The 17,857-nt window shown below is 41.9% G+C and overlaps 1 protein-coding gene across 1 annotated transcript in view; it reads right to left on the bottom strand.

The window, feature by feature from the left end:
- Snd1 (staphylococcal nuclease and tudor domain containing 1) overlaps positions 1-17,857 on the bottom strand; it is a 427,841-nt gene that overhangs the window by 269,116 nt on the left and 140,868 nt on the right. The window contains exon 11 of the mRNA XM_059257458.1: positions 4,961-5,050. Within this exon, the coding sequence (XP_059113441.1) occupies positions 4,961-5,050 (90 nt within the window). The remainder of the gene's footprint in view (positions 1-4,960; positions 5,051-17,857) is intronic.

Here is a 17,857-nt window from a genome sequence, read left to right as displayed (position 1 = left end):
TCAGGCTTCTTACAGTCATAGCTCCTCCACCATTTTTGACCCTCAATTATTTAAACAAGTTCCAACTTTGAACACAATGGTTCCCATGGTGATAGAAATTCTGCAATTAAGGGACAAGAGTTATAGGAATGATTCATATGTCATTTGTAAATGCTGTGTGACAAGGGAGAAAGTACTGGAATTTGGCATTACTTACTCTGTGAGAAAGCTGAAGGAAACCCCCAATGAAGACCCAGCTTTTCTACTGAAAACAAAATGACTGAGATATGCACTCTCATTTTTTTTTTTTTTTTTTTTTTACATAAGCTGTTCTTTATGGTTTGGGGGTAGGAGAGCAGGGGAGTAGGGAGACAGAGAGACAGACACAGATACACACACAGACAGACACACAGACACACACACACACACAGACACACACACACACACAGACACACACACACACACACACACACACACAGTAGAGACAGAGACTGAGAGCGCAGTTTCTGCCAATATAATGGCTCCTTTAAGAAGTCACTATCTGTGTAGCCAAAGCCGGAGGATTTGGACCAGACCAATGAGCTCACTGCAATGAACATTTACAAGTAAAGATGTATGGATTAAAGGGTATATGGTGTCAAACTACAGCTTCCTTACTGAGACTTTTGTTTGTTTGTTTGGGGTTTTTGTTTTTCTTTTAAATTTTCTTTTATTTTTGGGGAAAGGTTGCAAGGGCAGAGCATGGATATGAAGGGATGGGGAGATGAATGGGATTGGGATGCATAATGTGAAATCCACAAAGAATCAATAAAAAAGTTTAAAATAAAACAAGTCACCATCTTAGACATTGAGGATATCATCCTGAGAAGCTTTAAACAAAACAAACAAAAAGCTAAAATTATCACAGCTTCTATGTCATGATGAGCCTCTGAAGAAATCGCAGGAAAGTCATTGGCCATGACTGTCTGACAGCTGAGATCCTAGTGAGAGGAGAGCAAGTGATACACAGGGAAAGAGGAGGATGAGGTGATACACACATCTCCCACACCCTTAAACATGCACCTCCTTTAGTAAGGAATACACGTTGGTTTGGGGAAGCTAACAGCCTGATCCCACAGCTCATCAGTTTCCACATCAACCTGCACAATGAGTTGAAAAGTGGCAAAGTTAATAGAAACAACAACAAAAAACAGAAAAACAATGTAATCATGATGCCAGTTGTATACTGATTCATTTCTCTTGACCTGAGAGCCAGAAATCAATCTGAGAGGGCAGGGCGACTCTAGATTCCGAAGAAAAATAAACACTTTTTAAGCAAAAAAATCCTCACACCTTCTTCGCATCTAGACTACCATGAAAGACTGTCTCATCTTGTATTCTCACAGCACAGCTCTGGGAAAAGAGAGGCAAACACTATCCCAGTCCACAATGAAGAAAGCAAGACTTCAGAGCATTCATCCTTACTAAGGCTGTATGGCCCACATCCAGAGTGAAACCTATGTAAATGGATTTAAATCAATGTGAATGCCCACAGATGGAAGAGAAGCCATCAAAACCAATAAAACATCTTCGCATTTTACCTTCCATCTTAATTCTCCACATTCTAGACATCTCTTAAAAATGCCATTATCACTGACTCTCAGGGAGGAGGCAGAGAAGATGATTTCACCTCCACATCTTCCTTAACCTGTGACAGGCTGTCCTAATCAGCTTTCATGCACACAGGCACACATGCTCCTCGCAGTGGCTCCTAATCACCATGTACCATGCTGAACAGCTGCAGAGGTCTGAAGGGAATTGGCAGAAATGTGCAATGATGTGCTAGCCAGCCCCCCTGAGGCAGCTACTGCCCTGCCTGCTCCCAGCCGCCAGAGCTCATGGGTGTTGACTGTCGTAACTGACAAGCCCAGAAGACAGGCAAGTGGTTTCAGGTGGTGTATCAGGAAAAGTGGTTTGCATCAGGAATGTTCCAGCCCAACAGAGCTGGGATGCACCCAGCTCCCTACATGAGGATACAGTATTCATCATTTATACAATGTCACTGTGGGGGACAAAGCTTGGTCTCATCACAAACAGAATTTAATCAAGTCCCTTGCAAAAGAACCAGTAAATGAGGCTGTTGCCACTAAGAAGGGACCTAATTGCTTAAGAATTGCCATCATACCTGACACTTGAGGTCAGTCCTCTTATCCTGTGATGGAGGACTTTACAGTGGCCTGACACACAGTCCTTGAGAGTACAGCCCTTGCTAGCACTCCAGGGCTACTCAGCAGCATCTGCAATAGACTGTGATCTGTGTGCCCAGGGATAACACAGAATCACAGCAGGGCAATACTTAAAAAGAAACTAGTGGGTGCCATAATATATGGCAGACCCTACCACACAAATCAAGTATGTGCTGTCACTTCTGGGTGACTGTGCATGCTTCCTTCCAAATCCATGGAATTCCTTGGTTGTCTATACTCAACTGTTTATGAGACAGTGAGTGAGTGATATGATATCAAGTGGGAAAGATAGAGATGTTAGACATTGCATCAGATAACAGCGAATCTGGAAATTGAAAGAGACCCAAAGCCATCATTCCCACTACACTTCATGAATGAATATAGCACTCTGTCAAGTTTTATACAATGACAAATGAGCCTATTCTCTGAAGGAACCTGGGGAGATTTAATACTCATTTTAGGGAATCCAGAATTAGTGATTTCAACTTACATCCAATTTCAAAATATTTTGCTATAATTTACCAAGCTACCAAGTATCATATATAATAAACCTATTTATATGGTTTGTTTATTTAAGATAGGATCCCATGTAATCTAGGCTGACCTTGAACTCTTGACTTCTCTGCTTCAACTTCTCAAATGCTAGGACTGCAGGCATGTGCCACCATACCCAGACAAGTGACTATGTTTATAATACATTATTTTGACATTAATTCAAAAGCTAGGGATTTTTTAGGCTATGGGAGCACATGCTTGTAATCCCAGAACCTGGGAAGCAGAGGCAAGAGCTCAGGGAGGGAGATCTTTTGCTACACTGCATGTTTGAGGCTGTCCTGAAACACACTGTATCTTTTCTGTGGGTAGAAATGGGTGCATCCTAGGCCAGCTGAGACTCAGAGCTGTATTAAACTGTCAAAACATCATCTGTCTAGGGGAGGGGTAAATAACATGGGTTTAATGGTTAAGACCAGATCAAATTGATATCTATGGCCTGTGTCATCTCAGGGGCCACAGGAATCATTCGAGATGAAATCAGAGGATCATGCTGAGCTGGCCCACACTTCACTGGCCCTGGGAAAGGTGGCCCTGCCTCTCCCTGGACACTGCAGCAAGAGAGTTGACCTCTGCACTCAGGAGAGATAGCCACACCCCTCACCACAGTAGAGGGAGAACTGATCCTGATGGTATGGGCTTGGGGGCGCGCGGGGGGGGGGGGGGGGCGCCTGTCTCCTCCTGCTCACCTGAGGTGGGTGCCCCCAGTGGCCAGAACTGACCAGCTCAGCTGCTACCCAGGCCCAGAGCTGGGCCTTGGGTTGGCCCACCCTAGCATCTACCCCATCTAGGACCTGCTAGAGCTCTTGAGAAAGGACTGATCCTGTGGAATAATATCCACACAGGATCTCTATGACTCAGGGCAGCTGCAGAAATTCTGAGAGGAGTTCCAGTAAGAATCCAGTGATGATGGTGTACCAGAAACCAGAGGCCTTAAACCAGACCAGTGACTCATTGCAATGAACATTTGCTAGTAAAGCTGATTGGACAAAAGGGTATACTATGTGACACACTGATCCCAATGCCACCAGGATGAATAAAGAGGTGTTGGAGAGATGGGAAAGATGGAGAAGCAAGGTGGTTTTGTTTGATTCATGTTTTTGTTTGTTCGCTTGCTTGCTTTATTTTATTTTGATTTGATTTTTTTTTAATTTTCTTTCAGAGGTGCTGCAGAGGTGAGGGGAGGATATGGGGGGACTGAGAGGTGAGTGGACTTGGGATGCATGATGTGAAATTCCCAAAGAATCAATAAAGAAATTATGGTTATAAAAAAATTTTTTTTAAAAGACTAGACCAAATAAGACAATTATGGTATTCTGAAGTACTATAGTATTTGGAAGATATTATAATATAAAAATCAACCCATAATAGGAAATCTCTCTTAAAATCTTAAACTAGAACATGATTCCTAGTCCCTTCCTGAACAATCATCCTATTTATTTTCTTTGTACATCCAGGACACAACTGGTCCTGAACTTTGGAATAAGATGTCACGAAAATAAAGATACATTTAAAAGCTCACTATTCATAACGCTTGGAGACTATTACCATAAAAATATTATTAGGACAGGCACTCTAGGTCTCTAAGCCCTGGGACTGTAAAGTCAACATACTACCCAGCAAGGAGTCTTCACATCGATAACTGAGAAGTCACGCAAGCACTTCCCATTAAAGTCCCTACTGTCTCAGTCGCTAGAGTAGAGGCTATTGGAAATTTCAAAGGCCAGGTAGCATTCACATACAATGCATTTTCCTACCCATAGTCCTAAAAGAGAACAAGACTTCCTCTCCTGTACACATCTTGCCCCTCAGAAGTAGAAGAAACACAAAGAAAGCAGCAACTTTCCCTCACTACTAACTCCCATGGCCCCAGACTTATAATGGAGGTGGCTGAAGAGAACAGCAGAGCCAGCTGAATGCAGTGTGGGGCAATATGCAATTATTGAAACTGGAATTGAGCCTGGAACCTGCCGTGAGAGCACTGACAATCAAACTATGGTCAGGGCCCCAATTTTAAACCTCTCCCAAAGGGTACCACTTCCTGACACAGAGACACGCCTCTTTTCATATCAAAGTAATTCCACTTGACTTGGTTGGGAGTGTCATCTGCTGCTAAAGGGCCTAGAAAGGACCTACTTTAAAATTATCACTCCTAAAGCATGAGACTAAGTCCAAACACTTGCAAATGTACACTCATTACTTACCTTCTTCCCAATGAGCTTTTTTCGAAGAAATTCCCGGGCCTCAAACATGTAGGGAATGTCATATAGGGGGCGCAGCTTCTTGTTCTTATCCTGCAAGCAAAATAGAATATGCTATTGGAAATAGTAAAAATTAACAAAGGCAAGACTGTAACACATAGGAATATATGTGAAACCGATTGTCTCCCAGGATCATAAATATTAAGTAAATACTAGACATCTTATAACTGGTTACTAAATAGTTGATTGAAATGCTTCATTTGGAAGAGAATTTCTTTTTCAAGTGGCAGGCTCAAAGGGAGCAATTGTAGTGACCCCGGCTGGAAATAAGCAACACAGAAGAAATTCAGTATACACTGGGACCATTGGGCCCATGCATGCATACACGCATACACGCGCGTGCGCACACACACACACACACACACACACACACACACTCTCTCTCTCTCTAAATCTAATTTCAAAACAGCTGTTAAGTACCTACCAACTACTAACTATATATAAACTAGCTAATACATTTACATTCTGGACTCAAAAGAAAATTTAACATAGCAATAGAAGAGATCCCAGATACAAAGTAGCAATACAAAGCAGTTTTGAATAAGTACAAAATGATGGGATAAGAATTCAGGGAAATGGAAAGGAGGAAGTGATTCAGAAAAGTTTCACTGACATATAGAATTTAATGTATTTGCAGGACAGGGAAAAATAATGTGAAAATTAGAATTAGAAAAAACAGAACAAGGAAAGAGACAGAGAGGAATGCATTTCAACATGCACGACTTCGCTCATCACCTTATGGCCCTACACTCCTCTTCCCAGGTTGCTCCAAACAACCATCCCCTGCAGATGATGAGAACATCTGGATTAAGGTAGCAAGAATAGGAATGACCAGAACTTCAGAGTTATGAGAACCTTTAGAATTGACTTAACATAATTTGACTGTGGCACAGTGAACAGAGGAGAAAAGGGTAGAAATCCAACACTGAGTCCTGAAGACAGGACTAAGAAGTCCAGAGCTTTCTGCCTTTGGTGGGGGTGTGGAAACTTGAGGGATGTGCTTAAGAGAGAGATTGTATCCGGTTGTATCCGGTCTAATATGATTACTTCAGTATCTCTTTCACATGAGGCTTTAAGTTCTATGACAGCAAAGACCCTACACATTTCTTTCTTCCTCTAACTCCTCAGAGCCACATACAGTACCTCCCTTTTAGTATATACTCAGATTAAGTATGCTAGGAGAACATGAATGCATGTATAGATGTAAGGGTCTCCAAGACCCATATTACATTAAAAAAGAAGTACAGAAGGAGAAAAGCAGAAACTGCTTCCTATCATATATGTAAACCAGTGGGCCAGGCAGGAAAACTCTAGCTACAAATGGCGTCCAACGTGGTGGCAAGAGTTTCCACCTAAAAACTGAGAAAAAAGATTCTAAAACGGAGCTAAAAACAGCTTCCTAATTGTCTCTCTCAAATGAGCGGCAGCTGCTGGTTTCAGCTACTGGTGGGTTCCTGGAGTGCGGGCTCAACCTGCAGTATGGCGGGAATCAGGCCTCTGCAAGTGGCACATTAAGCTGCGTGGTGGATTTAGCCTTTGCAGGTACAGAACAAAAAAAGAGGTTTTTGGGCTACACGCTGCTTGGATAAAAGCATAGACCCAAGATAGCTCCCAGAGCTGGCGGTAAACGTAGCCATGTTGGGAAGCTGAGGTGGGCGGAGCCAGCAGCCACAGCTGCTGCAGTTTAAGGCAAGAGATTCACAATAAGACAGATTCAGATGTAATAGTTTACAATGTGTGTAAAAGATACGTAGGCTTGAAAGAGACAAAAAAGGTGATATATAGAGTTATAGAAACAAATACATAGTTTTAAAAAATAAAGTCATTAAAGAGACAGTAAAGGTAGTATAAAAAATAAGCCACGTAAAAATGGATATTACACAGAGCATCTGGATTGTGTTGTCTTTGGGATTTTTAACTGCAGAAAAACATTTGATTGTAAAAGCTGTTGAGTTATGGCAAAATGTATATTTTAGAGATACCTTGACTTCAAAATTTGAATGTAAGGATATGTTACTTTGGAAAAGAGACTCTGCTTTTGTTCCCACAGAAAGCCAGAGGCTATGGATTTGTTCAAGATTAAGATACATCAGGTTTGACCAGCCAAGACCCCCTGAAAGGTCTCCGATGACACCATAGCCCAGATGATCCAACATCCAGAATGGTTTGAAGGCAACTGGCTCAGACGATACAGCCTCCTGGACTATTTCATAATCCTAAAATTTTCTTTGTTTCCCCATAAGATACAGCGCCCCCTTCCAGCAGGAAGTAGTAAGAGAAGCTACGCCCAAATTCCCAAATTATATGTAATTTTACTTTGTTAAGGTTAAAACCTTCCTTTTTCAAAAAAAAAAAAAAAGGGGGGGAAGTGCTGTGGGATGTATGGCAAATGTGTTGCTGATTAATCAATAAAACACTGATTGGCCGTTGGCTAGGCAGGAAGTATAGGCGGGGCAAGGAGGAGAATAAAGCTGGGAAGTGGAAGGCTGAGTCAGAGAGACACTGCCAGCCGCCACGATGACAAACAGCATGTGAAGATGCCGGTAAGCCACGAGCCATGTGGCAAGGCATAGATTTATGGAAATGGATTAATTTAAGCTGTAAGAACAGTTAGCAAGAAGCCTGCCACGGCCATACAGTTTGTAACCAATATAAGTCTCTGTGTTTATTTGGTTGGGTCTGACAGCTGTGGGTCTGGCAAGTGAGAGAGATTTGTCCTAACTGTGGGCCAGGCAGGAAAACTCTAGCTACAAGTGATCTCCATTCTCTATGGCGGGCTAACATGGTCCTGACTTTACCATCTATTTTGTTTCTGACAAAGTGAGATGCCTCTGTCTCATCTGTGTAATACTTAACTTAAAGAAGGCATTTGTAACTGGTTTTTTCCCTAAGCAGCTTTCCAGTAAAGAACCTTCATCATTTTAATGCTACATCCAAAGCTCATCCTGAAGTCAACATGAAGGAAAAGGAAATGAAGTAGGTGTTTCCTCTCAGACGCTAACTGAGCATTGATGTATCGAACACATAATAAGACATTTCAATTCACTGCCATGGCCAAGAAAATCTCTTATGAGAATGTAAATAATTCTTTCAGTTACAAGGAATTTTGAGCTTCACATTCATCATTCTACTGTCATCTACTTCCTCCGTAGAATTAAAAAAAAAGGGGGGGATTATCATTCTCAGAAAGAGAAAACATATCTTCTCAAGAGCATGAGTGTTCAAGCTCAGAACAAGGTCTTGCGCAAAAGGACCACTATCTATGTTTAGGTATGACCCTAAATGTGAGCACTCCACAGAACAGAAGAAATCAAAGTGGAGGTGCTAAGTAGGAGTTGCCCAGTCTAAGGGAATGCTGGGTAATTTTTTTTTTTTTTTAAAAAAAAGATGTATTATGAATAGTTTACAAATGTCCTGGAAGCCAGGTGTAATCAAGGGGCCATAAATTAAGAAGTTGTTGTGCAGCAAAAAACAAAACAAAACAAAAACAAACCAAAAAAAACCAACCTCCAAAGTTACAGAAAGCTGAATCTAAAGTTCACATCCTTCCCTGGAAGTTAAAAAAGCCATAAACAATTCCTGGGGAGAAAAGACACCTCCCCCCAGCCTATCAAGCAGCCTGCAATTTATGAACAGAGGTGCAGGGACCCAGTGTTCACTCATCATCACTCATGCTACGGTGGGCTTCTCATGGTGTGGTAACCTTTGAGTCATTCACGCTCCTATAAAGGACTACATACACTCCTGTAAAACCAGTAAATTCTTTGATGGGCCAAGATGGACTTTACTGGAATCATCTCTTTGATCTGACATGAGTTTATATTTGTTGCCAAGTATAACATTTAACAAGGAAGTCCTAGACAGAGTTATCAATGGCACAGAAGATTAGCTGGCATATTTTAGTTACTAGCAATGCACAGGATTCTGTTCTGTTTTGTTTCGTTTTGCAGTAAGGAGACTCAAACCAAAGCTTGGCACATGCTAGGAAAGCCCTCTACCACTGAACTCCATCCCAGTTCCAACAGGATTTTTAATAAAGACAAAAATCAATGGTTATCAGAATCAGCCCTCAGGAATAAAGTAGAACCAATGGATTCACACTCACCAAGCAAGAGAGGAAAATCTCTTTACAAAGAGTTGCAGTGTAGTTACAAAAGCCTTAGTGAACAAAAATGGTTTAAATTAATTGAACAAAACAATGATGTTTACCTTTCAGAGCCTTATGCCGTGTCATGAAGTCTGAATTTCCGTGTCTTACCTACATACCCTGAAACTCCACATAGGAATGAGAAAATGACAGTTGACTAGAATACTAAAATTAAAAATGGAAAGTATCCCAGTGAAAGCTATAGGACGGTACATACATACTCGTGACAAACTGTTATGTAAACAAGAATTCTATTTTGAAGATACTCTTTGGGGCTGGACTGATACAAAATCCCCTCAAAAGAAGGCAAGCGAGGAAATAGTATGCCAGCAAGCACCCTAATAAAACACAGGGCAAACTCAGAGTCTGATTATATGCCTCTCATGAAGCCAGGAAAGAACAAATAGCACAAGCAGAAGACGAGGTATCACAAGTGAAAACAGAATGATCTTGTTACTCTAACCCTTCAGAGCTAGGAGCTATTGACATCTACAAACATCTTACAAGAGAGATATTAGAAGTCCCTAAGAAGCCACAAAATAAAAGCAATTCCTCCAAATTACCAGGTACATAAAAGCCTTTGAAATCTCTAAGAGGCAATTGAGGTATGGAATGTATTCTGGGGAAACAGGACTGTGGCTGAATCTTCCTGCTAAAAGGGACTGTCTAGTTTAGATTCTAATTTACATGGAAATATTTTTTTCAAAATAAAAATAGAAGAGAATGCTTGCTTTATCTGGTGGGTGGATAATACACAAACCAATATGTGCTGTGATCACTATTCCTCCTGAGAACTGACATTGAATGTAGGCCCTGCAATGACTCACATTAAACATGGAGAGACAACCGCAATCATCTCTTTCCTCCAGCAAGAGGTCTCCAACACCCACAGCCCAGCACATGAAGACACATCTGACCTTTTGACAGGAGGCATTTTAGGCCAATAGCCAAAACAGGAAAGTGTGGGGTCAAAGATCTTTTGAAAGGCAAAACAGAGACCTCCTGTCAAATCCTTGCTTTCAGGCTTTTCCTAGTCTAAAATCTGTAGCCATAAAATATAATGACCTTGAAACGATTCAGTACTTCTTGGGGTTCAACAGTCTGGGGCTGGGAGTAAGTAAAAGGTGGGTAAGCTGTTCTAGTAAGACTTTTAAGCTCTTTATCAGAAAGACAGAGCAAAGTAAAAGGGGGAAGCAAAGACTTACTGAGTGACTTTTTAAATGCAAGAATTTAAGCGGAATGTGAAATGTCAAAGAAAGACAAGAATCAAGGATGACTTTGGTATCTGATGAGTAGGGGTCATCAAATGAGAGAGGGAGACCAGCTGGTGTGGACTATAGGAAGGAGTAAGAGCAGGGGCTGAGGTGTGGGCCTGCAGGCTTCAGCTGCTAAGATCCACATGGAGCTGAGTGGGCAGCTGGATGCACAAATGTGGAACTGGAGTGTGCGTAAACTGGTTTAATAGTCTGAAAGCTGTAGCATGTAGAGTGATAACTGTATCCTCAGGAACCTGTCTAACACTGAGAGGTAATGAATCCATACAGGGAGAAAGAAGAACAGCTAAGAAAAGTGATGAACTGATCAACTGTATCAATTACGGCAAAGCTGACCAAGCAAGATATGGGTGAAGGTTCAAATTCTGTATCCAGCTAAGAGTGGTCTTGGTAAATTCATGCAAGTAGTTCTTGGGGACAGTAGGAGTAAAAGCCACGCTAGGTGTAAGAATGAGTATACAAGAGAACGGGAAGAATAATAAACTGAGAGCAAGTGAGCGAACTACTTTGAAAGTTGTGCTGAAATGCAGACAGAAGTGAGGTGAGAGCAGGGAGAAGAGTCTGGGGTTCCAATTTCAGACGAGAGAAAGGACAGGCAATAGTCGAGCAGCGAAAAGACGAGTGACATCAGAAGAGAGGCAATAACTACTGAAGCAGTGTCTTTGAACACCATGGGCAATGGCTTTACACAGACAGCAACTTCCTGCTGGTCTACATCTGTGCAGATGCAAGTTTCCTTTAGGTGGAGGGACAGGAGGTGTGGTGGAACTTTCTTCTCATCAGATCAATCACTCATGGTAAGAAACTCTGACAAACTGGAAAAAGAAAACTGATGGGAGAAGAGGCAAAGACTATACAGAGATACTTCACTAAAGAACTCAGAAGGGTAAGTTTATGAAAAAAGAATTTCAATAACCAGAGAAACTACATTACAACTGTCACAATGACAAAAATTCTTAAGGAAAAAATGTGGGAAATTGATAGAAATGTCCTTTCCCTACTAGTAGAAATATAAAATGTCACTCTGACATGGTATTGCACACTGATGTTTGGTTGACACACCCCTCTATTTAATGAAATGTTACTTACAGCCTAGACCTCAGACCCCATACAGAAGATGAGTATAGTAATGTCCATATTAACACTGTGGATAGTGTAGCTGTATAATAAAATATAGCAATCAAGCTGAATTAGAGCAACAAAACCATGGAATAAACTTGAAAATAATATTAAGCAGGAAAAGGAAGTTGTAGAGAGACACACTAAAACCCTACATAAATACAGAATAAACAGACAAAAAGAGTATTGTGTTATTCATAGACCTGCATCAGCAGCAAAGGTATAAACATATACACAGATCTGAAACACAGATAATGGTTACTGATGCAGGAGAGAGGGAGAGGAAGCTAAAGGACAGTGGACAAACAGGACTAATGATGATACCCAGGGACTTTCATACATAAATGTGATATGTGATATTAAGAAGCAAATATGAGATAATGTCAAGGCTGAAAAGAGAGGCCAGGTGTTTATTACCACTAAACCTAGTTGATCACCTTCAGCCATTCCTCACCACGTCTTCTACTTCTACTCCTGTGTGCAGCAGACTAACTGGCTGTTATTCCCCTCACAAAACATGCCTTATATTCTTCTCCTCTATCAAAACAAGGGGGAAAGCTGGTCCAGCACAGATGTGGCTTTCTATGATGCAGAGGGAATAGTTAACTTCAAAATGTGCTATGAAATAAACAGGGTCAATAAGGAGTTTGACTTTTGCCTTAAAAAATGAAACAAACTATAATATATTAATTAATGTAGCCAAGCAGAATCACACTCTGTGATGATCTTAAAACTGTTGAATTAAAACAAGAACAGACATGATCAGACTTAAATGAATAAAATTTCAAACAGTAAATAATGGACCAGTCCCAGTAGCTCTGCCTCACATGGCTTTTTAATAAACAAAGGCTGCAATTTCCATCTGAATTATAGACCTAAAATAGGAACAGTATCACATGCCCTGGGCATATTTACAATCAAGGACCTTTCAATTCCCTTGGCAGCCAGGAGACAGATCCACAAGGATATCCATTGGTTTGTAGTCCTTAACACACAGAGCAGCACATTTCTATTATTTAAAAAACAAAACAAAACAAGCGAGTTCCAGGAAAGGCGCAAAGCTACACAGAGAAACCCTGTCTCGAAAAACCCAAAAACAAAACAAAACAAAACAAAACAAGTTTGCTAACCACAAAGCTACAAGTCAGCAGAGGTGACGTTTAAACTCGTAGCCACCTTAGCCAGATGGGAGATACCTAAGTATGTCTACAGGAGTGTCATACTCAAACACCTACCAGGAGTTGTTGCAAAGGGGGTGGGGGCAGCTTTACTTCTTAACTCTATGTATATTCCTCACTCAAAATACATTTTAAGAATAAGCAAGTCTATTACAGACACAGATATGGGTAAGTACTAAATTTACAATCCAATACATTTCACACATATCCCAAGGAAAAAAGTGAAGGTCTATAGCCACACTTGAAAATGCTGGGGAATAGAAAAGAAAGAATAACGAATGTGCTTAGTCTCGAAGTCAATGCCATAAAAGATAAAAGAGATCGGGGGTTTAGAAAAGCTAGAAAGCCATGGTGATGATAAAATGGTTCAGTAAAAATAAACAAGTAGGTTAATAACAATTGGGGGATTCAATGCTCCCTGACCTTCTAGAGAGATGACAAATGGTAACACTTAAGTACCGGTGGGAAGACGCAGTTTCCAAATACTCCTCAGTACCAACTAGTCTAAGGCTAGAAGTGGAATCTGAGATTCTGTTACAGGGGAAGCCACTTGGCCACACCCAGGCAGACAGGAACAGGCAGACCCTCACTCTTTCCCGAGGGCCAACCTCACACTAACCATGGTGACAGGAAAAGGGCAGAGGAAGTGGCATTCCCATGAAACAGTCCGTTACAAATGTCTCCTGGCAAACTGCCAGCAGAACAGTTTCACAGAACCAAGAGTGAGTGAAGTAAAGCAAATGAAGGCTGCCTCGTGTCCTTGAAGGGACTGACCCGTTATCTCCAGTGCACAGCATATGATTATATTCCACAGGAACTTGCACATCCCAAAATTAAAGAACCATTTTCAAGACTATCATGTAAGAAAAAAATCTCCCTCAAGAGACTGCTCTTCTACTCAATTACATAAGCCAACTAAGAGCCTTTTCAGAAGTGCTTGCTATTTATTGCTCAGATGCAGTGAGAAAGGGGAGAAAAGAGAACAGACAGTGAGGAGTGGGGAGGGGAGGAAAGAACAGGAGCAGACCGACTGTCAACCCCCACCCCCAAAGACCCTGTCAAGACTTTAAGAATAAATAGCTTGAAGGCTCTAGGGCTCCTAACCACTATTCAAGTAGCAAACCATACGTGGTCCCCTCACCTCACTGCAAAAGCTTCTGCAGGAAGGAGGAAGAGTAGAATAAAAGAACAGCACCACACCTCACAGACCTAAATGCCAAAGGAAGCCAAGAATTGCAAGTAAGAAACTGTGCAGTCAACAGAAAGGTAGGTCCCAGATTCCCTGAAGGAAAGCTAAAGAGAAGGCGGCCCTGGGACCTGCCCCATCTGTCTTTCCTGCACAGCTGTGGCTTCCCACATACAACTGGGCAAAAACCTTTCTCCCACCCACAAACGCTCTGAGAGGAAAACCCTGCTCTGGTGAGAACCAATGGCAGGACCACCTTCTGTAGAGGAGCAGAGGATCCAGGAGAAAGTCCAGGATAACAAAACAGCGAGGGCATAGGACACTTGAAAAGAACAAGGTTGAAGGTCAGCACCGCAGAAGCCAAAGGGGAAATGAGGGATCTTGATCTGAAGGTGACATTCCTCAGTCATCTCCTGGCACCAGATGATCAGGAATAAGTAGACCACTTGCTGCCAACCAAATAATGGAAGTCTGGCTCCTGACTGAGTCTGGTAGGAGCTCTGGTCTAACTGGTGATTGTCAAAATAACCATCTAGGCCTTTGAGTGGGTTTGCAGTGAAAACTAGGCAAAAAGATAGGTTTTCATCGAAACTAGAAACTAACTCTAAGTTGGTGCGCCAAGCACAGGCTGGAAAATACAAATTCCACGAGAAAATGAAATCTACTTAGCTGAGTTGAGTTTTACAACATCTGACATGGGTGTTAACAAGAAAGCTAATGTCAAGAGACAGAGAGATAAGGCACTGTTACAGCACTAATCACTTCCTACATTAGTACCATAATTTAATTACTTCATAGGGGTCTTATCTTACCAGCCACACCCCACAAGGGAAGATCAGTGTGAGGGGAAAAAATAAGATCTCTGTGGTTTCTAAAAAGTGCCCAGCATGGAGCCACACTGTTAGAAAGTGCCAATGGTGAATAATAAAAAAAAGAAAATGGGGACCATTTCTAACAACTCAAATGTACTTATTGTGATTATGGGAATAAGTGAAACTGATACATCTCCAAGTGGGTTAAAAAGGAAAGACCTTTCACTGCAGCTCCATAACATGGTTAGCAAATCCACTTACATTAGCTGACTAAGAACTACTGGCAATTAACGATCCTATCAGAGCACCTAGATTTGAAATCTCACTGCACAACTGTGAAAAACCAAAGCCAAACAATCAGTATGCTCTTCTCTAATTTAACCTGTATTCTTTTTTTTCTTTTTTTTTTTTTTAAGTTTTCCGAGACAGGGTTTCTCTGTATAGCTTTGCGCCTTTCCTGGACCTCGCTCTGTAGGCCAGGCTGGCCTCGAACTCACAAAGATCCGCCTGCCTCTGCCTCCCAAGTGCTGGGATTAAAGGCGTGCGCCACCACCGCCCGGCTTAACCTGTATTCTTAAGACAGAGTGTTGCTATGACGTCTAAACTGACCTTGTACTTGTCATCCTCCTGCCTCTGCCTTCTGAGACCTGAGAATAGAGACAGGCATGTGCCTCCACGCCCTGTTTGGCTATATCTTTAAGGCAATTGCCTGTTTCTTTACAAGTTTAATACAATGAACTCTATTACTTGCCATCTTTGAAAAAATGAAAAAACAAAAACCACAATCTGTCAATATCCGGTGGTTATCAGGAAATCAGATATCCTTACAGAACATAAATTACCATTCAAGGAAAGATAAACCAATAAACTAAAAATACCTCCGCTGTAACAGTTCAACACTTAATATATTAAAAACAAACAAGTAACCACCTGAGATGAAGTAAAGAAAGAAAAGAAAAAGAAACAAAAACAACAACAAAATTACCCAAAGCCTCACAAATTTGAGATGAATTCTAAAGCAAAGCCTTTTCTGGGGTATTTTGGAGTTAAGATGGAGGAGAACTGGAGCTACAGTGCAGTGGTGGAGCGTCTGCCTAGCAAGCGTGAGGCCCTGGCTTCATCTCCAACACCACACAGAAGGAAAAGGAGCTGAGGAAGCAGCGTGGGGGCAGACCACACTCCTAGTCCACAGCAGGCTCTGGGCCTGGCCTCCATGCAGCACCACCAACCAACTAAACAGCAGAGGAGAACAGGAGAGGCAGCTCAAGCCTGGAGACTCCTTCCCTCGTGCGAGGGGAGGATCGGGCAGTGATAGGACAGGCATCAACTTTTGCTAAATGAAACGAACTCATCTGCTGTTCATAGGAACAGATGGAACAGAGGAGAAACGAAAAATAATTAGCATCTCTGAGAAGTCTCTTTTCTACCTGGCTAAGAATTCTCTAGATGAACTAGAAACGTGAGTCAGTGTTAAAAGGGGAAACTCCTTCGCTGGCAATGACATTAAAAAGCCTACCAACAACAAACCAGAGTTTACAGGCAGAAGGGAAAGGACTGGGGAAAAGCTCTGCTGGGATGTAGCTGAGTGGTAGCGCGCATGCCTAGCATACACAAAGCACTGAGTTTGATCCCCAGCACCAGAACGAAAAAGACAAAACAGTAAGCAAATGAATAATAAAACCATAAAGGTGAAGGCCAAGGCTAAGGCAGGCGCCTTGGAGGTGGAGTATAGGTGTACTACATGGCAGCAGCAGGAACCAGTATTTCACCACCAGCTCTGCCCACTGGCACCACGTTCCTTTTCACTGAAGGCTCATAATTAACCAGTTGGCCTCAAATCATGTTTTCTAGTAATGGAGAAATCTTCTCCTCCATTTTTGTTACCCTTCATACCCATGCTAAAAATGGAGAGCCGATGCCCTCGGAAGAGACAACCCTGTTACTTAAAGCACAGGCTACAAGCCAGATGAAACCCATCCAGCACAGCAATGTGCCACAAGCCCTCCCACAGTTCTCTAAGAGAAGAAAGGAACTAGAGAGGAAAAAAATACATCTCTTACAATAGGAAACCGATTTTCTCTATAACCAAACAGCAAGATGGGATGGGCCTATTTGGAGGATTGGATCATTCTGCAGAGAAATGCCTCTTTGTGAATATCTTCCTTTCCTCACCATATTAAAAAATAATAATTATTATTAAAGTTTCTTCCTGGAACAACACAGAAGGGAAAATGATGCTGGATATGACACTATTATTTCGCTGGTGCCAGAGGAACCTAGAATTGAGCCAGAGTTCCTGTCAAATTTGTGCAGTAAATTCTTGTGCATTTCAAAACAGGAGACTGAATTATGTAAGAGCACGGCAGAAAGGCCTCCCCTTTAGACACCGACTTTCTGCTTGGCCAGTTGTATCCTTCCAAGGTCTAAATTAAGCTGCCATGTCTAGTACCATATATTTTAACCACCAAGCCAGCCTACTCTCAGCCATTCCGCGACAGGCACCCACCTAATGTCACGCAATGAAGACCACTTTCCTTTACTGTACGGTGTACATGGCAATAATCAAAGGGTTCTCATTTACCGCCCACTACTACAATGGAGAAAAATGGGCAAGTGACGAGAAAAGGGGCTATGAAACGCACGCACGCACGCACATGTTGTCACAACAGTTTCAGTATAGATAACACAGCATGTCTTGACCTAACACATGAAGAAGGGACCTTAACTAGAACTCAGTGGAGGTTGTTATTAGATGTCCTTCACCCCATCTCAAACTGACCACACAGCACCTGTTTGGATCCTTTATTCCCACTGATTGGGCCCAGTAAACAAGCTCACAAATACCCCAAAAACCCACAGGACAGCCACTGTGAGTGGAGGAGAGCAAGAGCAAGCAAGATCTCTGTGAGTTTGAGGCCAGCCTGGTCTACAGAGTAAGATCCAGGACAGGCACCAAAGCTACACAAAGAAATCCTGTCTCAGGAGAAAAAAAAAAAAGATTATTTTCATGTCCATCATGTCCACCATAATCACCTGTGCACCATGACAACCATACCTTAACTTTTCCTCTTGCTGGTCTCCTAACTTTCACAACACACAGAACCAACACTACTCTAATTTTTTT

This window comes from Peromyscus eremicus, chromosome 3 (assembly GCF_949786415.1).
Source record: "Peromyscus eremicus chromosome 3, PerEre_H2_v1, whole genome shotgun sequence".
Classification (NCBI taxonomy): domain Eukaryota; kingdom Metazoa; phylum Chordata; class Mammalia; order Rodentia; family Cricetidae; genus Peromyscus; species Peromyscus eremicus.
This window is presented reverse-complemented; position numbering and strand designations above follow the sequence as displayed.